At 47.2% G+C, this 25,197-nt stretch overlaps 1 protein-coding gene across 2 annotated transcripts in view; it reads right to left on the minus strand.

The window, feature by feature from the left end:
• RPP30 (ribonuclease P/MRP subunit p30) overlaps nt 1-25,197 on the minus strand; it is a 129,802-nt gene that overhangs the window by 29,349 nt on the left and 75,256 nt on the right. For both annotated transcript variants that reach the window (XM_063961675.1, XM_063961676.1), the window contains exons 6-9: nt 8,304-8,375; nt 7,520-7,609; nt 6,199-6,315; nt 4,922-4,951 (exon numbers count right to left, since the gene is read on the minus strand). In XM_063961675.1, the coding sequence (XP_063817745.1) occupies nt 4,922-4,951; nt 6,199-6,315; nt 7,520-7,609; nt 8,304-8,375 (309 nt within the window). The remainder of the gene's footprint in view (nt 1-4,921; nt 4,952-6,198; nt 6,316-7,519; nt 7,610-8,303; nt 8,376-25,197) is intronic.

Consider the following 25,197-nt stretch of genomic DNA (forward strand, 5'->3'; position numbering starts at 1 on the left):
GTGTCAGTATCAGTGTCGACATCTGGGTCTGCGGTCTGAGGTAGCGGGCGTTTTAGAGCCCCTGATGACCTGTGAGACGCCTGGACAGGCACGAGCTGAGAAGTCGGCTGTCCCACATTTGGCATGTCGTCAAATTTCTTATGTAAGGAGTCTATACGTGCACTCATTTCTTTCCATAAGCTCATCCACTCAGGTGTCTGCCCCGCAGGGGGTGACATCCCTTCTAAAGGCATCTGCTCCGTCTCCACATCATTATCCTCATCAAACATGTCGACACAGCCGTACCGACACACCGCACACACACAGGGAATGCTCCAACAGAGGACAGGACCCACAAAAGCCCTTTGGGGGGACAGAGTGAGAGTATACCAGCACACACCAGAGCGCTATATAATGCAGGGACTAACTGAGTTATGTCCCCTATAGCTGCTTTTTCTATATAAATGTATACTGCGCCTAAATTTAGTGCCCCCCCTCTCTTTTTTACCCTTTTCTGTAGTGTAGACTGCAGGGGAGAGCCAGGGAGCTTCCTTCCAGCGGAGCTGTGAGGGAAAAATGGCGCCAGTGTGCTGAAGGAGATAGCTCCGCCCCTTTTCCGCGGACTATTCTCCCGCTTTTTCCTATATTCTGGCAGGGGTATTTTCCACATATATAGCCTCTGGGGCTATATATTGTGGTATTTTTGCCAGCCAAGGTGTTATTATTGCTTCTCAGGGCGCCCCCCCCCCCAGCGCCCTGCACCCTCAGTGACCGGAGTGTGAAGTGTGTGTGAGGAGCAATGGCGCACAGCTACAGTGCTGTGCGCTACCTTGGTGAAGACTGATGTCTTCTGCCGCCGATTTTCCGGACCTCTTCTTGCTTCTGGCTCTGTAAGGGGGACGGCGGCGCGGCTCCGGGACCGAACACCAAGGCTGGGCCTGCGGTCGATCCCTCTGGAGCTAATAGTGTCCAGTAGCCTAAGAAGCCCAAGCTGGCTGCAAGCAGGCAGGTTCGCTTCTTATCCCCTTAGTCCCTCGCTGCAGTGAGCCTGTTGCCAGCAGGTCTCACTGAAAATAAAAAACCTAATTTCTATACTTTCTTTCTAAAGGCTCAGGAGAGCCCCTAGTGTGCATCCAACCTCGGCCGGGCACAAAATCTAACTGAGGCTTGGAGGAGGGTCATAGTGGGAGGAGCCAGTGCACACCAGGTAGTCATAAATCTTTCTAGAGTGCCCAGCCTCCTTCGGAGCCCGCTATTCCCCATGGTCCTTACGGAGTTCCCAGCATCCACTAGGACGTCAGAGAAAATTAGATTTGCCTGCCGTAGCAGTGGAGACCAGGTCCGAGAGACCTTCCCCAAACAATTCCTCACCCTTGTAAGGTAAAACCTCCATATGCCTTTTTGAGTTGGCATCACCTGTCCATTGTCGGGTCCAAAGGACTCTTCTAGCCGAGATCGACATAGCGTTGATTCTCGAACCCAATAGACCAATGTCTCTTTGTGCATCTCTCATATATATAAGACATCATCTTTTATATGTCCTAGGGTCAATAGGATGGTATCCTTATCCAGGGTATCAATTTCCGCTGATAAGGTATCTGTCCATGCTGCTACAGCACTACTCACCCATGCCGACGCAATAGCCGGTCTGAGTAAGGTACCTGAATGTGTATAAATGGACTTCAGGGTAACCTCCTGCTTGCGATCAGCAGGATCCCTGAGGGTAGCCGTATATCTTGGGAAGGCAGCGCTACCTTTTTGGATAAGCGTGTCAAAGCTTTGTCCACCCTAGGGGATGATTCCCACCGTATCCTGTCCGTTGGCGGGAAAGGATACGCCATAAGAATCCTTTTGGGAATCTGCAGTTTCTTGTCTGGAGATTCCCAAGCTTTTTCACATAACTCGTTCAGCTCATGTGAGGGGGGAAAATTTATCTCAGTTTTCTTTCCCTTATACATGTGTACCCGCGTGTCAGGGACAGTGGGTTCCTCTGTGATATGCAAAACATCTTTGATTGCAATAATCATATATCGAGTACATTTAGCCAAATTTGGCTGTAATTTTGCATCATCATATTCGACACTGGAGTCAGAATCCATGTCGGTATCCGTGTCAACTATTTGGGATAGTGGGCGCTTTTGGGACCCCGAAGGTCCCTGCGACATAGGTACAGGCATTGGTTGACTCCCTGACTGTTCCCTAGCTTCAGCTTTATCCAATCTTTTGTGCAATAAATTTACATTGGCAGTTAAAACATTCCACATATCCATCCAGTCAGGTGTCGGCGCCGTCGACGGCAACACCACATTCATTTGCTCCTCCTCCTCCCTCGAAAAGCCTTCTACCTCAGACATGTCGACACACACGTACCGACACACCACACACTCAGGGAACCCTCTTATCTGAGGACAGTTCCCCCACTAGGCCCTTAGGAGAGACAGAGAGAGAGTATGCCAGCACACACCTAGCGCTATAATAACCCAGGACAAAAACACAATATTTATGTTTACCCAGATAGTGCTTTTATACTCAATTCGCCAATTATGTGCCCCCCCCCTCTACTTTAAAACCCTCTTGTCACCGTGATCTAAGCAGCGGAGAGTCCGGCGAGCTTCTTCTCAGCGGTGCTGTGGAGAAAAAATGGCGCTGGTGAGTGCTGAGGGAGAAGCCCCGCCCCCTCGGCAGCGGGCTTCTGTCCCGCTCTAAAATACAAAACTTTGGCGGGGGCTCGTAGGTATATACAGTGGCCGGCTGTATATACCCATCTTTTGCCAGGAGAGGTTTATTTGCTGCCCAGGGCACCCCTCCCCCCCGTGCCCTGCACCCTTACAGTGACACAGTATGTGAGGTGAATGGGAGCAATGGCGCACAGCTGCAGTGCTGTGCGTTACCTCAGTGAAGAACAGTGAAGTCTTCTGCCGCCTCTGATGCTTTCTAACTTCTCATACTCACGTGGCTTCTACCTTCAGGCTCTGTGAGGACGGCGGCGGCGCGGCTCCGGGACGGACGGCGAGGATGAGACCTGCGTACCGATCCCTCTGGAGCTAATGGTGTCCAGTAGCCTAAGAAGCAGAGCCTTTCAACTTACAGAAGTAGCTCTGCTTCTCTCCCCTCAGTCCCACGATGCAGGGAGTCTGTTGCCAGCAGGCTCCCTGAAAATAAAAAACCTAACAAAATACTTTCTGTCAGAAACTCAGGAGAGCCTCTGAAAAGCATCCAGTCTCCTCTGGGCACAGTAATCAACTGAGGTCTGGAGGAGGGGCATAGAGGGAGGAGCCAGTGCACACCCAAATCCTAAAGTCTTTCTTAAAGTGCCCATGTCTCCTGCGGAGCCAGTCTATCCCCATGGTCCTTACGGAGTCCCCAGCATCCTCTAGGACGTAAGAGAAAGAGGCATGTGATGGAGTTGGTGGTACTGTGAAAAGATTAGCTGCACGAGCCAGTCTCCAAAGGCCGTACAATCAACAAATAATGACACCTTGACAATTGTTTGATTGGGCCGTTGAGAATGTTCCAACTGTCTCTTTCAAGTACGCCAGTTCAGCTGACCACGAGGCAGAAGAGAAGTTCCTGGAATTCGATTTGAGCAATCCTGCATAATTGCTGGAACCCAGAAACTACATTCCTTTATTCCCTTATCAACAACTACTCTGTCAATTAAAGTTTATTCCTACTCTACATCTTCGAAAGTGGAATGAGTTTGTTTACTGGTAGAATTTAAAGACATTAAAGGATTTGTCACTTGTGTGTATGATGCAGAGTGGTGGGTAGCATGTGTTCTTGACGTAGATGAAAAGTACGAATTAGTAATGGTCAGCTTTCTCCACCCACAAGGACCAACCCCATCATACAAATACCCAGGGAAACCCGACATTCTTCTAGTTCATTGTTGTGATATACTAACAACAGTAGACCCAATGACTACAACAGGACGTGTGTACACCATTACAGAAAGAGAAACTCTGTCTGCAACTTCAAAACTAAACTCATGGAAAGCATGAACAAAACCTGGTCTGTTATATATATTAAGGGTATATTGCTGTTTTTCAAAACTTTATAATACACGGTCTGCAAGAGAGAATTTTATATAATTTAGCTGCCTGCTTGTCAGTAAATTATTGTTATCGCATTATCCCATGGGAGTCCCAAAGTGAAATTTGGTACATGTTTAAATGAAATATGGGAGAACTCATAAAAAATTAAATAAAAATAAATCCCTATTTTAAAAAATTGAGGTCAAAGGTTATTAAACTTTTTTTAGTACTACCTTACTGAATTAAAACTGAAGTGAAAAGATCTAGTCATAAGCTTCAAATGACACTAATTTCACCTCTCTGTCTTACTTAGAACTCAAGTTACAGGGAAACAAAAAGACCCCTGCGGCAGTAAAATTGCATATTTTGTTCATTTTTAAATGGCTCCATCTCCAAAAATTTCCAACCCTTGATTTTGAAATTTGGTGTAAATTAGTTTCTCGTCAGACCTAACAAGCACAGCAAATTTAATTGAAATCAGTGATGGTCATGAAAATGGCTGTGTTGATTTGATGTGCAATGACCTTATTTGCGTGTTCCATCTTCTAGAATGTTCCCGTAGATTCCCATATACACGAGTTATGGTTACGTTCCCTATTAATTGAGGGTATCCACTATCTCAAGAACTAGAGCCAATTTGAAAAATTACTTTAATTTCTGAATTCAACAATCCCAACACACCCTAACTTTGTTAAAATACATTTCCCTTTCCTAGTATGTTCTACTTCTTCCCACAAATTTCTATTCTGCTCTTTATCCCACAATGATAACGTATACAGAAACTTAAAGCAAAACTTCTATAGAACATATCATTTCAGTAGTCAAGTAAATAATTACACACGTATGAAAAATGGAAGAAAAAAAAAAGAATTAGTTGAAAGATCTCAATAAAACAGAACTGAACGTACCCTTTCTGCAGCACTTGAAATAATTATGTTCTAAAATATAAACAAATAAAATGTTTATCATTGTATAGTAACAACTGACAGTATTGTGCATTAACCAACTGTTTAATCATAAACATACAGTATGTTATCTCCATCATACTAATAATTTTCCCCCTACCCGGTCACAATGGATAGTTCTTTCAGATACTACCATATTTAGCTGGTACAGGTTGAGTATCCCATATCCAAATATTCCGAAATACGGAATATTCCGAAATACGGACTTTTTTGAGTGAGATAGTGAAACCTTTGTTTTTTGATGGCTCAATGTACACAAACTTTGTTTAATACACAAAGTTATTAAAAATATTGTATTAAATGACCTTCAGGCTGTGTGTATAAGGTGTATATGAAACATAAATGAATTGTGTGAATGTAGACACACTTTGTTTAATGCACAAAGTTATAAAAAATATTGGCTACAATTACCTTCAGGCTGTGTGTATAAGGTATATATGTAACATAAATGCATTCTGTGCTTAGATTTAGGTCCCATCACCATGATATCTTATTATGGTATGCAATTATTCCAAAATACGGAAAAATCCCATATCCAAAATACCTCTGGTCCCAAGCATTTTGGATAAGGGAGACTCAACCTGTAATATAAGATTCTCTTTGTAGCGATAATATTACCAATAATTTATGAGTGCAAGTTTATTTCTCAATGTTTCTTATATATGTGGTTATTAAAAGCTATGTTTTAGTTATTTTTATAAATGTGCTCCAAAAAGGATGTTTTTCTTCTGTCTCTATTGCGCTATTGCAGGAAAGATCTCTGTGACATGTATACATGGTATGCGGTTAAATTACCGGCTGCCGGGATCCCGGTGCTCAGGATACTGACACCGGAATCCCAACAGCAGGGTAAATGCTGGCGTTTGGAATCCCGACCCAAGCCCAGTATTCCCACTTGGGTGGTGGGCAATGCCAATACCTGAGGGGGAATATAACAGTGTGGCAACCTAAGATCGCCACTGGGCCCGAAGCCTGGCGATAGCAGCAAGCCCGCGAGTGGACATGCTGTGCTCGCTGCCGGGATTCTGGCTGTCGGATTCTCTGCGTCGGTCTCCTGACCGCCCGGATCCCATACTGATCCCGTATTCATTACATCACTCCATGGGAGCAACACCGACAAACCAGGTGCAACCTTTCCCCTTTTGAAAGCATAAATACATTGTTTACTATATTATCTTTCCTGTGCGGAATTACCTATCCTATTTTGCACTATTGCTTACCTTCCCCTTGCAGATCTGCATTAAGCTGAGTGCATTAGATATTGTGTATCTCCTTAAAGTGGAGTCTTTAATTGCTGGGGTGTAAATCAACTCAAAAAAGATGCCTCGCTCGATTGCCTTAAAAAACAAAATACAAGTAAGTTAAGTGTTGCACTGAGTATTGATGAGTACTAGAGCATAACTAAACCACACCTCAATGGCATACAATGATAAACCACAGCAGTTTCTCCTCTCACGCACACCCCGCTGTTCACTAACAAACTCTGGCATGCCCAGCATGGGAAATATGTTAGCAAAGGAAAGAGCCCGTGTGTAACCCTATAGTCAATAGAAACTTGGAAAAAAGCCAGTTGCTGCATCATTTTTTTCTACATGCCAAGTTCTGTTGTGCTTTGTATACAGACTCCGTCACACACAATATACCAGAGTCGCATATTAAATTAATCAGCATAGTCTCAGGATGCATTCAAGATGCACTGTCTTGCGACTAAAATGCATTTTCTGCACAAAGAGACGCCCGACACTGGCAGAGTCTCACGGGACCTGGGAGCTCACTCGTACCAGGCATCCCACACTGCATGGCATATTGAGACTAGATGTATGAGCAGGCTCGGACTGTCCCACAGGGGAAAACACTGGAAGGCCCCACTGCCTAGGGGGCCCTCCTCCTCTAGGGATCAGGTTCTAGACTGTGCACTTGGATTATATATTATACATATGTTACCTTATACTGCACAGGATTATGATGTATTCTCTACAGTACATTGCTGTCATTAATCTGGCACATTATCATGCATGCACTAGTATTAATTATTATATAAATTATCAAGGAGTCCAGACCAGGTTCTCTATAATGGTTAGCCAAACCTCTATGGTGGCTGGCCACACCCTCTCTGGAGGCTGGCCACACCTCTAATCATGGGCCCCTACCACTGCATACCCCCGGTGGGCTCTTCATGCTTCAGTCCGACACTGTGTATGAGGACACATCTGTACCTGAGGTTTTTAAAGAAGTATTGTCAGTTTTTACTAGATGGTGTGCTGAAGATGAAGTTGAATCAAAATTGTGCTAAAATACAACTTGAATTCATTTGGACAATAATTTAAAAATGACCCTAAAAGTTATGTATTTGTAAAAGTAAAGCCAAGCCTTTATTACATAGACAGAGACAGTTCATGTAGCATAGAGAAAAGGATAAATTCCAAGGAAGAATTCTAAAAATATTCTTACTGGGAAACAGCACCTGCCAAGAGCTTGGAACTGCCCTGTAATCAAACATATCCACTGAACAAATCATTTCATTTACTTAATAAAACTTACAGCATTTACAGGTGGCTTTCGGAAGAAGAATGGATATTTTTCTGTAACATTGATGCATATCACGTCCACATCGATGTTTGTGCACGCAGCCTGATGGTAAAGATGTTCAGTGCACATTAAGTAAATACAATCATAATGACTGAAATAAAAACAATAGTAATAGATTTTCTTATATAAACAGTTGTATATAATACATTTAGAAAAACTTTAGACAGCTTGAAGACAGATTTGAAATTAAACTATCAACTTTAGACAAAATAGTATTTGAACACTAGTAAGCTAGGCATACACCATACAATTATCTGGCAAATAATCTGCCAGATCAGGCTGATTGGAATGCAAATGGCAGTCAACCATTTGCTCCCAAACACTGGAAAACTGTCAAAAACGGACGTTCATACAAATTGATGAAGTCCGTAATTTAACCAATTTGTCTGAACGTCAGGTTTTGTCCATTTTCCAGTGTTTGGGAGCAAGTGGTCGATTGTCATTTACTCTCATCCATTGCCAGATTTTCATTCCAACCAGCCCGATCTGGCAGATTATCTGCCAGATAATTGTATAGTGTATGACTCGCTTTATAAAGACACTATTGTTGTCAAACAAAGCTGATGACGTGGCTGTAGTGCAGCCTGATTTAATACATTCTCCTTGATTTAGGAGGGATCTAATTGAGTCAAGCTTCTAAACTTCTTATGGCTCATCTGTAGTTCAACTTTATTCCTTGTCATGTAAAACAATTTGTCAATACTATATATGAAGGTTTCATGGGTAAATAACTTACATGGAACAACTTCTCGGTTTTGGGATAGACAGCCACAATATCATACTGCCTGGTTAAAGGCGAGGTGGATCTCTATTGAAAGAATATAAAAAAAACTAAAATAAGTTATGCCAATATATAATAAAAAAAATACAAAAATAAATTCAAACCCTCACAAACTGTCTAAAGGTTATACAGACTCAAGCAGTCAAACTATGTAATAATGTCACGTTCCAAGAAATGCGAAGTACAAATATCCATAAATGTACCATAATAAAATGAGAAATTATTATTCATTCTAAAATATGCAACTAGAGACTGCTAGATAAAAATGGCACGCGGAACATGTAAACTTTTTTTTTTATAAACAAGTTGCATATACACATATATGCCAGGCAAACAGCAAGCAGATAACATGGTATTGCTACCAAAGCAATACAGATCATGATAGCCATATCCAATATTCTGTAGTCCACCTACAGATCTGGTATATTTGCTGGGAGCTCTCAGACCTGCAGGGTATATCGATAGAGTGTCCTCTTTTACTTCCTCAACGCCCAGACCTCCTCGTTCAGGACCCTTGTGTCTACCCGGACCTGGCCAGGCTGGCTTTGACAGCGTGGCTCTTGAAGCATCACTCCTGAGGCCCAAAGGATTTTCAGAGACGGTTATCCAAACTATACTGAAGGCCCTCAAACCGGCTTCGGCACGTATTTATTATAGGGTCTGGAATTCTTACTTCACCTGGTGTGCTACTAAGAATTACGATGCATAAAAATTCAGAACTGACAGACTTTTGGCTTTTCTGCAACAAGGTCTAGACTTAGGCCTTTGTCTGGCCTCCCTCAAGGTTCATATATCTGCCTTGTCGGTATGGTTTCAGAGAAAAATTGCATCTATTCCTGATGTTCATACTTTCACTCAGGGTGTATTACGGATTCAGCCTCCCTATGTCCCTACTGTGGCTCCATGGGATCTGTCTGTTGTGTTGAATGCCCTACAAGAGTCTCCATTTGAACCTCTTGAGCCTGTGGACCTTAAAATAAGAATTTACTTACCGATAATTCTATTTCTCGTAGTCCGTAGTGGATGCTGGGAACTCCGTAAGGACCATGGGGAATAGCGGCTCCGCAGGAGACTGGGCACAAAAGTAAAAGCTTTCTGACTAGCTGGTGTGCACTGGCTCCTCCCCCTATGACCCTCCTCCAAGCCTCAGTTAGGATACTGTGCCCGGACGAGCGTACATAATAAGGAAGGATCTTGAATCCCGGGTAAGACTCATACCAGCCACACCAATCACACCGTACAACTTGTGATCTGAACCCAGTTAACAGTATGATAAACGTAGGAGCCTCTGAAAATATGGCTCACAACAATAAACAACCCGATTTTTGTAACAATAACTATATACAAGTATTGCAGACAATCCGCACTTGGGATGGGCGCCCAGCATCCACTACGGACTACGAGAAATAGAATTATCGGTAAGTAAATTCTTATTTTCTCTGACGTCCTAGTGGATGCTGGGAACTCCGTAAGGACCATGGGGATTATACCAAAGCTCCCAAACGGGCGGGAGAGTGCGGATGACTCTGCAGCACCGAATGAGAGAACTCCAGGTCCTCCTCAGCCAGGGTATCAAATTTGTAAAAATTTAGCAAACGTGTTTGCCCCTGACCAAGTAGCTGCTCGGCAAAGTTGTAAAGCCGAGACCCCTCGGGCAGCCGCCCAAGATGAGCCCACTTTCCTCGTGGAATGGGCTTTTACAGATTTTGGCTGTGGCAGGCCTGCCACAGAATGTGCAAGCTGAATTGTACTACAAATCCAACGAGCAATCGTCTGCTTAGAAGCAGGAGCACCCAGCTTGTTGGGTGCATACAGGATAAACAGCGAGTCAGATTTTCTGACTCCAGCCGTCCTGGAAACATATATTTTCAGGGCCCTGACTACGTCCAGCAACTTGGAGTCCTCCAAGTCCCTAGTAGCCGCAGGCACCACAATAGGCTGGTTCATGTGAAACGCTGAAACCACCTTAGGGAGAAATTGAGGGCGAGTCCTCAGTTCTGCCCTGTCTGAATATAAAATTAGGTAAGGGCTTTTATATGACAAAGCCGCCAATTCTGAGACACGCCTGGCTGAAGCCAGGGCTAACAGCATGACCACTTTCCATGTGAGATATTTCAATTCCACAGTGGTGAGTGGTTCAAACCAATGTGATTTTAGGAGACTCAACACTACATTGAGATCCCAAGGTGCCACTGGAGGCACAAAAGGAGGCTGTATATGCAGTACCCCTTTGACAAACGTCTGAACTTCAGGCACTGAAGCCAGTTCTTTTTGGAAGAAGATCGACAGGGCCGAAATTTGAACCTTAATGGACCCTAATTTTAGGCCCATAGATAGTCCTGTTTGCAGGAAATGCAGGAAACGACCCAGTTGAAATTCCTCTGTAGGGGCCTTCTTGGCCTCACACCACGCAACATATTTTCGCCAAATGCGGTGATAATGTTTTGCGGTTACATCCTTTCTGGCCTTGACCAGGGTAGGGATGACTTCATCTGGAATGCCTTTTTCCTTCAGGATCCGGCGTTCAACCTCCATGCCGTCAAACGCAGCCGCGGTAAGTCTTGGAACAGACAAGGTCCCTGCTGGAGCAGGTCCTTCCTTAGAGGTAGAGGCCACGGGTCCTCTGTGAGCATCTCTTGAAGTTCCGGGTACCAAGTCCTTCTTGGCCAATCCGGAGCCACGAGTATAGTTCTTACTCCTCTCCGTCTTATAATTCTCAATACCTTGGGTATGAGAGGCAGAGGAGGGAACACATACACTGACTGGTACACCCACGGTGTTACCAGAGCGTCCACAGCTATTGCCTGAGGGTCCCTTGACCTGGCGCAATACCTGTCTAGTTTTTTGTTGAGGCGGGACGCCATCATGTCCACCTTTGGTTTTTCCCAACGGTTTACAATCATGTGGAAGACTTCTGGATGAAGTCCCCACTCTCCCGGGTGGAGGTCGTGTCTGCTGAGGAAGTCTGCTTCCCAGTTGTCCACTCCCGGAATGAACACTGCTGACAGTGCTATCACTTGATTTTCCGCCCAGCGAAGAATCCTTGCAGCTTCTGCCATTGCCCTCCTGCTTCTTGTGCCGCCCTGTCTGTTTACGTGGGCGACTGCCGTGATGTTGTCCGATTGGATCAATACCGACTGACCCTGAAGCAGAGGCCTTGCTTGGCTTAGGGCATTGTAAATTGCCCTTAGTTCCAGGATATTTATGTGAAGAGACGTTTCCATGCTTGACCACAAGCCCTGGAAATTTCTTCCCTGTGTGACTGCTCCCCAGCCTCTCAGGCTGGCATCCGTGGTCACCAGAATCCAGTCCTGAATGCCGAATCTGCGGCCCTCTAGAAGATGAGCACTCTGCAACCACCACAGGAGAGACACCCTTGTCCTTGGAGATAGGGTTATCCGCTGATGCATCTGAAGATGCGATCCGGACCATTTGTCCAGCAGATCCCACTGAAAAGTTCTTGCATGGAATCTTCCGAATGGAATCGCTTCGTAAGAAGCCACCATCTTTCCCAGGACCCTTGTGCATTGATGCACTGACACTTGTCCTGGTTTCAGGAGGTTCCTGACTAGCTCGGATAACTCCCTGGCCTTCTCCTCCGGGAGAAACACCTTTTTCTGGACTGTGTCCAGAATCATCCCTAGGAACAGTAGACGTGTTGTTGGAATCAGCTGCGATTTTGGAATATTTAGAATCCACCCGTGCTGACGTAGCACCACCTGAGATAGTGCTACTCCGACCTCTAACTGTTCCCTGGATCTTGCCCTTATCAGGAGATCGTCCAAGTAAGGGATAATTAAGACGCCTTTTCTTCGAAGAAGAATCATCATTTCGGCCATTACCTTGGTAAAGACCCGTGGTGCCGTGGACAATCCAAACGGCAGCGTCTGAAACTGATAATGACAGTTCTGTACCACAAACCTGAGGTACCCTTGGTGAGAAGGGTAGATTGGGACATGGAGATAAGCATCTTTGATGTCCAGAGACACCATATAGTCCCCTTCTTCCAGGTTCGCTATCACTGCTCTGAGTGATTCCATCTTGAATTTGAACCTTTTTATGTAAGTGTTCAATGATTTCAGATTTAAAATCGGTCTCACCGAGCCGTCCGGCTTCGGTACCACAAACAGCGTGGAATAATACCCCTTTCCCTGTTGTAGGAGGGGTACCTTGATTATCACCTGCTGGGAATACAGCTTGTGAATAGCTTCCAATACTGCCTCCCTGTCGGAGGGAGACGTTGGTAGAGCAGACTTCAGGAACCGGCGAGGGGGAGACGTCTCGAATTCCAATTTGTACCCCTGTGATACTACCTGCAGGATCCAGGGGTCCAATTGCGAGTGAGCCCACTGCGCGTTGAAATTTTTGAGACGGGCCCCCACCGTGCCTGAGTCCGCTTGTAAAGCCCCAGCGTCATGCTGAAGACTTGGCAGAAGCGGGGGAGGGCTTCTGATCCTGGGAAGAGGCTGCCTGCTGCAGTCTTTTTCCCCTTCCTCTGCCCCGGGGCAGAAATGAGTGGCCTTTTGCCCGCTTGCCCTTATGGGGACGAAAGGACTGAGTTTGAAAAGACGGTGTCTTTTTCTGCTGAGAGGTGACCTGGGGTAAAAAGGTGGATTTTCCAGCCGTCGCCGTGGCCACCAGGTCTGACAGACCGACCCCAAATAACTCCTCCCCTTTATACGGCAAAACTTCCATATGCCGTTTGGAATCCGCATCACCTGACCACTGTCGTGTCCATAAACTTCTTCTGGCAGAAATGGACAACGCACTTACTCTTGATGCCAGGGTGCAAATATCCCTCTGTGCATCTCGCATATATAGTAATGCATCCTTTAAATGCTCTATAGTCAATAATATACTGTCCCTATCCAGGGTATCAATATTTTCAGTCAGGGAATCCGACCAAGCCACTCCAGCGCTGCACATCCAGGCTGAGGCGATTGCTGGTCGTAGTATAACACCAGTATGTGTGTATATACCTTTTAGGATATTTTCCAGCTTTCTATCAGCTGGTTCCTTGAGGGCGGCCGTATCAGGAGACGGTAACGCCACTTGTTTTGATAAGCGTGTGAACGCCTTATCTACCCTAGGGGGTGTTTCCCAACGCGCCCTAACCTCTGGCGGGAAAGGGTATAATGCCAATAATTTATTAGAAATCAGCAGTTTTTTATCGGGGGGAAACCCACGCTTTGTCACACACTTCATTTAATTCATCTGATTCAGGAAAAACTATGGGTAGTTTTTTCACACCCCACATAATACCCCTTTTTGTGGTACTTGTAGTATCAGAAATGTTCAAAGCCTCCTTCATTGCCGTGATCATGTAACGTGTGGCCCTACTGGACATTACGTTTGTCTCGTCACCGTCGACACTGGAGTCAGTATCCGTGTCTGGGTCTGTGTCGACCATCTGAGGTAACGGGCGCTTTAGAGCCCCTGACGGTGTTTGAGACGCCTGGACAGGCACTAACTGATTTGCCGGCTGTCTCATGTCGTCAACAGTTTTTTGCAAAGTGCTGACACTGTCACGTAATTCCTTCCATACTACCATCCAGTCAGGTGTCGACTCCCTAGGGGGTGACATCACTATTACAGGCAATTGCTCCGCCTCCACATCATTTTCCTCCTCATACATGTCGACACAATCGTACCGACACACAGCACACACACAGGGAATGCTCTGATAGAGGACAGGACCCCACGAGCCCTTTGGGGAGACAGAGGGAGAGTTTGCCAGCACACACCAGAGCGCTATATATATGCAGGGATAACCTTATATAAGTGTTTCTCCCTTCTATAGCTGCTGTATATGTATTTTCTGCCAATTAGTGCCCCCCCTCTCTTGTTTTACCCTGATTCTGTAGCAGGACTGCAGGGGAGAGTCAGGGAGCCGTCCTTCCAGCGGAGCTGTGAGGGAAAATGGCGCTTGTGTGCTGAGGAGATAGGCTCCGCCCCCTTTTCGGCTGCCTTTTCTCCCGCTTTTTTTAGGAAAACTGGCAGGGGTTAAATGCATCCATATAGCCCAGGAGCTATATGTGATGCATTTCTTTAGCCATATAAGGTATAAAACATGTTTTATTGCGTCTCAGGGCGCTCCCCCCCAGCGCCCTGCACCCTCAGTGACCGGAGTGTGAAGTGTGCTGAGAGCAATGGCGCACAGCTGCAGTGCTGTGCGCTACCTTATTGAAGACAGGAACGTCTTCTGCCGCCGATTTTTCCGGACCTCTTCGCTCTTCTGGCTCTGTAAGGGGGCCGGCGGCGCGGCTCCGGGACCCATCCAGGCTGAACCTGTGATCGTCCCTCTGGAGCTAATGTCCAGTAGCCAAGAAGCCCAATCCACTCTGCATGCAGGTGAGTTCGCTTCTTCTCCCCTTAGTCCCACGATGCAGTGAGCCTGTTGCCAGCAGGTCTCACTGAAAATAAAAAAACCTATTTAAAACTTTTACTCTAAGCAGCTCTGGAGAGCTACCTAGCATGCACCCTTCTCGGCCGGGCACAAAAATCTAACTGAGGCTTGGAGGAGGGTCATAGGGGGAGGAGCCAGTGCACACCAGCTAGTCAGAAAGCTTTTACTTTTGTGCCCAGTCTCCTGCGGAGCCGCTATTCCCCATGGTCCTTACGGAGTTCCCAGCATCCACTAGGACGTCAGAGAAATATCTTACGCTTAAGGTCATGTTTCTGCTGGCTATTGCCTCTGCTAGGAGGGTGTCTGACTTAGGCGCTTTGTCCTGTCGTCCACCCTTTCTGATTTTTCACTGTGACCGGGCAGTTCTTAGAACTCGCCCTGTTATTTACCTAAGATGGCGTCATCTTTCCATTTTAACAAAGAGATTGTGGTTCCAGCTTTTATCACTTCTGGTTTGTCCTCCAAAGAGCGGTCTTTGGATGTGGTACGGGCTCCACATATTTGTGTGGAGAGACTGCCTCTCTCAGGAGATCCGATACCCTTTTTGTTCTTTTTGGTTTTCACAAAAGTGGCTGGCCTGCGAATAAGCAAACATTGGCCAGATGGATTAGAATGGTGATTGCACAAGCATATGCACAGGCTGGTCTTCTATCTCCTGCTGCTATCAAAGCCCATTCTACTCAGTCTGTTGGACCTTCTTGGGCGGATCACCGAGGCGTGTCCGCTGAACAATTGTGCAAGGCGGCTACGTGGTCCTCAGTGAACACGTTCATTAGGTTCTATGCCTTTGATACTTCCGCCTCCCAGGATGCTTCCTTTGGACGCCGAGTTCTTCTGCCCGCTAAGGTGCATCCCCTCCCATGAGGAACTGCTTTAGGACATCCCTGATGTATTCCCTGGGGAAGACAGTGTACCCCACTGCAGAAAAGGAGATTTATGGTAGACTTACCATAGTTAAATCTCTTTCTGCAAGGTACAGTGGGTTCCACAGGGCACCCACACATAGCTTCTTTGAGTTTGTATGGCATTAGCCGCTGGTCCCTTCTCCTGTCGTGAGAATGTGGTTCTATATGACCAACATCTGCCGTCTCTTTTACCTGCTACTGCATTGTACTGGTTAACGAAACTGAGCTCCAAGGCATCCTGGGAACAGTCAAAGCTTTAGCATGTTGGTGCCTCAGATCAAGATCCAACTCTACACCCCCGATGTATTCCCTGTGGAACCCAGTGTACCTCGCAGAAAGAGATTTAACTATGGTAGGTCTACCATAAATCTCCTTATCTTACATAAAGACACTGCAAAAACTCTAATCCATGCTCTCATTATGTCCCACATTGATTACTGCAATAATCGCCATAATGGTCTTCCCAAAAATACTTTCACTACTATAATCCATTCTGAATGCAGCTGCAAGGCTAATCTTCCTCGCTAAATGTTCATTGTCTGCTGATCTGCTCTGTCAGTCCCTCCATTGGTTACTGGTATTCTTCCGTATTAAATATAAAATACTTTTACTTACCCATAACGGTACTAACCAAACTACACCAATGTACGTACATCTGTTCACTTTTCTCAAAATATCTCCCAACCAGACCTCTCTGTTCTGCACAAGATCTACGTCTCTCACCCACATGCATTAGCTGCTCCAAGTTATGATTACAGGACTTTTTTCGGGCTACACCCACTCCGTGGAATGCCCCCCTCGCACAATAAGACTATCCTCTAGTCTCCAAACCCTCAACCATTCCCTGTAAACTCACCTCTTCAGATAAGCTCTCCTTGTTCATTCGATATTACACCCACTCCATTCTATTCCTCAGAACAACATTACTATACTGGAATTATGGCTCCTCGATCCAGTCCCATACCAATCCTCACTGCCAGGTCTCACCCCCAATTTCCAGATTACCCACATGCACTCAGAACCCAGCCAACCTAATACCCTTCTCCCCTCCCCCCCCTCCTCCTCACCCTTCCTTTCTCCTATGCATTCTGGAATGCTAGATCAATCTGCAACAAGCTGCCAACTATCCACAACCTCTTCATCTCCCACTCTTTTAAACTTCTCGCCATCACTGAAACCTGGCTCTCCTCCTCTGACACCACCTCCCCTGCTGCCCTCTCCTACGGAGGCATCTCCTTTCACCCACACGGTCAGACCTGATGACCTCCAGGGTGGAGGCGTGGGCATCCTTCTCTCCCCAAACTGCACCTTTCGTGTCTTCCCACCTGAGCCCTCACTCACCTTCTCCACCTTTGAGGTCCACACTGTTCGCCTCTTCTACCACATTCACTTCCTTGTGACAGTGATATACCGCCCCCCTGGCCACTGTTCACCTTTCCTTGACAACCTTGCTGCCTGGCTTCCCCACTTTCTCTCCTCTGACCTCCCCTCTGTCATCCTTGGTGACTTTAACATCCCTACTGACATCACTAATGCTGCTTCCACTAATCTTCTTGCCCTTTCCTCCTCCTTTGGACTTTCTCAATGGACCTCCACCCCTACTCACAATATCGGCCACTCCCTAAACCTTGTCTTCACCCACGGATGTGATCTCTCAAACCCTTCCCTCCCTCTCTCGGATCACCATCTGCTTTCTTTCATCCTCTCATCCTCCTTTCTCCTCTCCACGCCCAGACCCACCATGACCAGACGCGATCTCGGGTCTCTTGACCCTACTTTCATGTCCTCCCTCGAGACTTTCATCTCTTCTCTTTCCACTATGACCTGTTCCAACCAGGCAGCCTCCTTCAATAACTCTTCCCTAACCGCTGGTCTCGACTCTGTGGGCCCCCTCTCCTCTGTACCCCCCCCTCCCGCCGCTCCAAACCCCAACCCTGGCACACCAAACTAACACTTTTCTTACAAAAATGCTCACGCTCCGCTGAAGGCTCCTGGAGGAAATCTCACTCTCTGCCGGACTTTCTCCATTTCAAGTTTATTCTCTCCTTCTACAGCTCTGCTCTTTCCCTTGCCAAGCAATCCTTTTTCCAAGTACTCATCTCTTCTCAGTCCTCCTGTCTGCGCCGTCTCTTTGAAACTTTCAACACTCTCCATCACCCCCCTACTCCTCCCCCTCCATCCTCCCTCATTGCCACCGACTTTGCCTCCTTCTTCACCTCCAAAATTAAGGATATCCGACACGACATCTCCTCCCGTCACCCCTCTGCTGCCCCCATCATCCCTCCCCTCCATCTATCACACCCTGTCCTCCTTCCGTCCCACTTCAGACAAAAGTCCACTCCCTCATCTTATCCTACTCCCTACTCCACTTGCCCCCTGGACCCCCTTCCATCCCGTATTCTCCGCTCCCTCTCCCTCAATGACTGCTCCCACCTTGCTCACCTCTTTAACCTATCGCTCTCTACCGGCATCTTCCCTTCACCATTCAAACATGCTCTGGTCTCACCTATTCTCAAAAAAACAAACCTCGACCCTTCATCACTCACTAACTACCACCCCATCTCTCTTCTCACTTTCGCCTCCAAACTACTTGAACGACTGGTCTACAGCCATCTCAAAAGCTACCTCTCTGACAACTCCATCCTCGATTTACTACAATCTGGCTATCGCCCATTCCACTCCACTGAGACTGCCCTGGTGAAAGTCACCAATGACCTGCTTTCGGCCAAATCCAGGGGCCGCTTCTCTCTGCTCATCCTTCTGGACCTCTCTGCTGCCTTTGACACTGTGGATCATCCTCTCCTCCTCCGCACACTCCAAAATGTTGGCCTCTTTAGCACTGTCCTTCACTGGTTTTCCTCTTACCTCACTAACCGCTCCTTCTCTGTGTCTGCCTCAGGCACCACCTCACACCCTTCCATCCTTCCTTTTGGTATCCCTCAGGGTTCTGTCCTAGGCCCCCTTCTGTTCTCCCTGTACACCTCTTACCTGGGTGCGCTCATTAACTTCTTTGGCCTTCAATACCATCTCTATGTTGATGACACACAACTCTACCTCTCCTCTCCAGATCTGTTCCCCACTCCTCTCCGCAATCTACTCCTGGATGTCTGAGCGCTCTCTGAAGCTCAACATGGACAAAACTGAAATCATCATCTTTCCCCCATCCAGAGCAACATCCCCTACCAATATCTCTATCACTGTTGACAACACCATCATCTCCCCCGTTATCCAACTCCGCTACTTGGGTGTTACTCTTTACTCCTCCCTCTCCTTTGCACCCCACATCCAAGCTCTGGCACAATCCTGTCGGTTCCAGCTACGCAACATTGCTCGCATCATTTCTCTCCCAAACTGCAACTAAACTTATCATCCACTCACTGGTCATCTCACGACTCAACTATTGCAATGTTCTCCTCACTGGCCTCCTTGCTCCCCTCCAATCTGTCCTGAACTCTGCAGCTAGGTTTATCTTCCTCTCCTGTCGCTCCACATCTGCCACTTCCCTTCGACAAAATTTATACTGGATCCTATTCCCCTACAGAATCCTCTTCAAACTCCTCACCCTCACATACAAGGCCATCTCTAATTCCACTGCTTCCTACATCTCCAACCTCCTCTCCCTTCATACTCCCTCCCGCCCCCTACGGTTGACCAATGACCGTCGCATCTCCATTGCTCTGGTCACTGCTTCCCATGCTCAAGTTCAAGACTATGCCTGTGCTGCACCCCTTCAGTGGAACGCACTCCCCCGCTCCATTAGCCCCCCCCCCCTTGCAAAGCTTCAATCGGGCACTAAAAACCCACCTATTCATTAAAGCATACCCTCCCGATGCATAACCTAGTCCTGAGGCCACTCCTCCATCCCCCTGCCTTGAACATCTCAACTTTGCTTACATACTGCCACCAGGCTACCTCCCGCTTGCTTGCACCTCATGTCATCAGTCTGTCGACCCTTCCCACTAGATTGTTAGCTCTGCAGAGCAGGGCCCTCCTTCCTCGTTATCCATGACCTCTTCTCGACACATTTCACTTGCAGCTCTCCCCTACTCAGCGACCATCTTTACTCGCTTTTTCTCCTGCTGGTAAAGGCTCATCTCCATCTATGGTCACCAGCCCCTAGTAGTACGATGATCACTCCCTCACTATTTACATTTTAACTGTATTATGTCTTGAGAATTGTGGTGCTCTTTGTTACCTGTACTCTATTTTTGTTATTTATTTATTTATTTACTGTAATGCTAAGTTTTGTCTCCCTGTACTGTCCTTTGTACGATGCTGCGAAACACTTGTGGCGCCTTATAAATAAAAATAATAAGATTTTACTCACCGGTAAATCTATTTCTCGTAGTCCGTAGTGGATGCTGGGAACTCCGTAAGGACCATGGGGAATAGCGGCTCCGCAGGAGACTGGGCACAACTAAAGAAAGCTTTAGGTCACCTGGTGTGCCCTGGCTCCTCCCACTATGACCCTTCTCCAAGCCTCAGTTAGGACACTGTGCCCGGACGAGCTGACATAATAAGGAAGGATTTTGAATCCCGGGTAAGACTCATACCAGCCACACCAATCACACCGTATAACTCGTGATACTATACCCAGTTAACAGTATGAATATAACTGAGCCTCTCAACAGATGGCTCAACAATAACCCTTTAGTTAGGCAATAACTATATACAAGTATTGCAGACAATCCGCACTTGGGATGGGCGCCCAGCATCCACTACGGACTACGAGAAATAGATTTACCGGTGAGTAAAATCTTATTTTCTCTGACGTCCTAGTGGATGCTGGGAACTCCGTAAGGACCATGGGGATTATACCAAAGCTCACAAACGGGCGGGAGAGTGCGGATGACTCTGCAGCACCGAATGAGAGAACTCCAGGTCCTCCTCAGCCAGGGTATCAATTTTGTAGAATTTAGCAAACGTGTTTGCCCCTGACCAAGTTGCAGCTCGGCAAAGTTGTAAAGCCGAGACCCCTCGGGCAGCCGCCCAAGATGAGCCCACCTTCCTTGTGGAATGGGCTTTTACAGATTTTGGCTGCGGTAGTCCAGCCGCAGAATGCGCCAGCTGAATTGTGCTACAAATCCAGCGAGCAATAGTCTGCTTAGAAGCAGGAGCACCCAGTTTGCTGGGTGCATACAGGATAAACAGCGAGTCAGTTCTCCTGACTCTAGCCGTCCTGGAAACATAATTTTTCAAGGCCCTGACTACGTCCAGTAACCTGGAATCCTCCAAGTCCCTAGTAGCCGCAGGCACTACAATAGGTTGGTTCAAGTGAAAAGCTGATACCACCTTAGGGAGAAACTGGGGACGAGTCCTCAATTCTGCCCTATCCATATGGAAAATCAGATAAGGACTTTTATATGACAAAGCCGCCAATTCTGACACACGCCTGGCCGAAGCCAAGGCCAATAACATGACCACTTTCCGCGTGAGATATTTTAGATCCACGGTTTTTAGTGGCTCACACCAATGTGATTTTAAGAAACTCAACACCACGTTGAGAACCCAAGGTGCCACTGGAGGCACAACCGGGGGCTGAATATGCAGCACTCCTTTTACAATGTCTGAACTTCAGGTACTGAAGCAAGTTCTTTCTGGAAGAAAATCGACAGAGCCGAGATCTGTACCTTAATGGAGCCTAATTTTAGGCCCATAGACACTCCTGCTTGAAGGAAATGCAGAAATCGACCTAGTTGAAATTCCTCTGTTGGGGCCTTTTTTTGGCCTCACACCAAGCAACATATTTTCGCCATATGCGGTGATAATGTTTTGCAGTTACATCTTTCCTGGCTTGAATCAGCGTAGGAATGACTTCCTCCGGAATGCCCTTTTCCTTTAGGATCCGGCGTTCAACCGCCATGCCGTCAAAACGTAGCCGCGGTAAGTCTTGGAACAGACAGGGCCCCTGCTGCCGCAGGTCCTGTCTGAGCGGCAGAGGCCATGGGTCCTCTGATATAATTTCTTGAAGTTCTGGGTACCAAGCTCTTCTTGGCCAATCCGGAACCACGAGTATCGTTCTTACTCCTCGCCTTCCTATTATTCTCAGTACCTTTTGTATGAGAGGCAGAGGGGGGAATATATAAACCGACTGGTACACCCACGGTGTTACCAGAGCGTCCACAGCTATCGCCTGAGGGTCCCTTGACCTGGCGCAATATCTTTTATAGCTTTTTGTTGAGGCGGGACGCCATCATGTCCACCTGTGGCCTTTCCCAATGGTGTACAATCCTTTGGAAGACTTCTGGATGAAATCCCCACTCTCCCGGGTGGAGGTCGTGTCTGCTGAGAAGATCTTCTTCCCAGTCGTCCACTCCGGGAATGAACACTGCTGACAGTGTTAACACATGATTTTCCGCCCATCGGAGAATCCTTGTGGCTTCTGCCATCGCCATCCTGCTTCTAGTGCCGCCCCGTTGGTTTACATGGGCGACTGCCGTGATGTTGTCTGATTGGATCAGTACCGGCTGGTTTTGAAGCAGAGGCCTTGCCTGACTCAGGGCATTGTAAATGGCCCTCAGTTCCAGAATATTTATGTGTAGGGAAGTCACCTGACTTGACCAAAGTCCCTGGAAGTTTCTTCCCTGTGTGACTGCCCCCCAGCCTCAAAGGCTGGCATCCATGGTCACTAGGACCTAGTCCTGTATGCCGAACCTGCGGCCCTCTTGAAGATGGGCACTCTGCAGCCACCACAGTAGAGATACCCTGGTCCTTGAAGACAGGGTTATCAGCCGATGCATCTGAAGATGTGATCCGGACCACTTGTCCAACAGGTCCCACTGAAAAGTTCTTGCATGGAACCTACCGAATGGGATTGCTTCGTAGGAAGCTACCATTTTTCCCAGGACTCGCGTGCAATGATGCACCGATACCTGTTTTGGCTTCAGGAGGTCTCTGACTAGAGAGGACAGCTCCTTGGCTTTCTCCTCCGGGAGAAACACTTATTTCTGTTCTGTGTCCAGAACCATCCCCAGGAACAGTAGACGTGTCGTAGGAACCAGCTGTGACTTTGGACTGTTTAGAATCCAACCATGCTGTTGTAGCACTTTCCAAAATAGTGCTACCCCGACTGGCAACTGCTCCTTGGACCTTGCCCCTATAAGGAGATTGTCCAAGTACGGGATAATTAAAACTTTTTTCGAAGGAGTATCATCATTTCGGCCATTACCTTGGTAAACACCCTCGGTGCCATGTACAGTCCAAACGGCAGTGTCTGGACTTGGTAATGGTAATCCTGTACCACAAATCTGAGGTACTCCTGGCGAGGATGGTAAATGGGGACATGCAGGTAAGCATCCTTGATGTCCCGGGATCCCATGTAATCCCCCTCGTCCAGGCTTGCAATAACCGCCCTGAGCGATTCCATCTTGAACTTGAATTTTTTTATGTATGTGTTCAAGGATTTTAAAAATAAAATGGGTCACACCGAACCATGCGGTTTCGGTACCCCAAACCGTGTGGAATAGTAACCCCGTCCTTGTTGAAGTAGGGGTACCTTGAGTATTACCTGCTGGGAATACAGCTTATTAATTGCCTCTAGTGCAGCCTCCCTGCCTGAGGGAGTTGTCGGCAAGGCATATTTGAGGAAACGGCGGGGGGGAGACATCTCGAATTCCAGCTTGTACCCCTGAAATACTACTTGAATGAAACAGGGATCCACCTGTGAGCGAGCCCACTGATCGCTGAAATTTTTGAGACGGCCCCCCACCGTACCTGGCTACACCTGTGGAGCCCCCGCGTCATGCTGTGGACTCAGAGGAAGCGAGAGAAGAATTTTGATTCTGGGAACAGGCTGACTGGTGCAGCTTTTTCCCTCTTCCCATGTCTCTGTACAGAAAGGAAGCGCCTTTGACCCGCTTGCTTTAAGCCGAAAGGACTGTACCTGATAATACAGTGCTTTCTTAGTCTGTGAGGAAACCTGAGGTAAAAATATTTCTTCCCAGCTGTTGCTGTGGATACGAGGTCCCAGAGACCATCCCCAAATAATTCCTCACCCTTATAAGGCAGAATCTCTATGCGCCTTTTAAAGTCAGCATCACCTGTCCAGTGACAGGTCTCTAATACCCTCCTGACAGAATGGACATTACATTAATTTTGGATGCCAGCCGGGAAAATATCCCTCTGTGCATCCCTCATATATAAGACGACGTCTTTAATATGTTCTTATGTTTGACAGGGTCACCGACCACGCTGCAGCAGCACGATCTGCAGGTCTCAGTCTAGTACCTGAGTGTGTAAATACAGACTTCAGGATAGCCTCCTGCTTTTTATCAACAGGTACCTTCAAAGTGGCCGTTCCTAGAACGGCAGTGCCACCTTTTTTGACAACCGTGTGAGCGCCTTATCCACCCTAGGGGATATCTCCCAGCGTAACTTATCCTCTGGCGGGAAAGGGTACGCCATCAGTAACTTTTTAGAAATTACCAGTTTCTTAACGGGGGGAACCCACGCTTTTCACACACTTCATTCATTCATCTGATGGGGGAACAAAACACTGCCTGCTTTTTCTCCCCAACATAAAATCCCATTTTTAGAGGGTTAATGTCAGAAATGTGTAACACATTTTTTTTATTGCCGGGATCAAGTCACGGATGTTCCTAGTGGATTGTGTATATGTCTCAACCTTGTCGACACTGGAGTCAGACTCCGTGTCGACATCTGTGTCTGCCATCTGAGTGAGCGGGCGTTTTTGAGCCCCTGATGGCCTTTGAGACGCCTGGGCAGGCGCGGACTGAGAAGCCGGCTGTCCCACAGCTGTTACGTCATCCACCCTTTTATGTAAGGAGTTGACACTGTCGGTTAATACCTTTCACCTAACCATCCACTCTGGTGTCGGCCCCACAGGGGGCGACATCACATTTATCGGCATCTGCTCCGTCACCATATAAGCCTCCTCATTAAACATGTCGACACAGCCGTACCGACACACCGCACACACACAGGGAATGCTCTGACTGAGGACAGGACCCCACAAAGCCCTTTGGGGAGACAGAGAGAGAGTATGCCAGCACACACCAGAGCGCTATATAATGTGGGGATTAACACTATAACTGAGTGAAATTTCCCCAATAGCTGCTTGTATATATAATATTGCGCCTAAATTTAGTGCCCCCCCTCTCTTTTTAACCCTTTGAGCCTGAAAACTACAGGGGAGAGCCTGGGGAGCTTTCTTCCAGCTGCACTGTGAAGAGAAAATGGCGCCAGTGTGTCTGAGGGAGATAGCTCCGCCCCTTTTTCGCGGACTTTTCTCCCGCTTTTTTCTGGATTCTGGCAGGGGTATTTACCACATATATAGCCTCTGGGGCTATATATTGTGGTATTTTTGCCAGCCAAGGTGTTTTTATTGCTGCTCAGGGCGCCCCCCCCAAGCGTCCTGCACCCTCAGTGACCGGAGTGTGAAGTGTGTATGAGGAGCAATGGCGCACAGCTGCAGTGCTGTGCGCTACCTTGGTGAAGACTGATGTCTTCTGCCGCCGATTTTCCGGACCTCTTCTTGCTTCTGGCTCTGTAAGGGGGACGGCGGCGCGGCTCTGGGACC

The sequence above is a fragment of the Pseudophryne corroboree genome, chromosome 3 (assembly GCF_028390025.1).
Source record: "Pseudophryne corroboree isolate aPseCor3 chromosome 3, aPseCor3.hap2, whole genome shotgun sequence".
NCBI classification, from domain to species: domain Eukaryota; kingdom Metazoa; phylum Chordata; class Amphibia; order Anura; family Myobatrachidae; genus Pseudophryne; species Pseudophryne corroboree.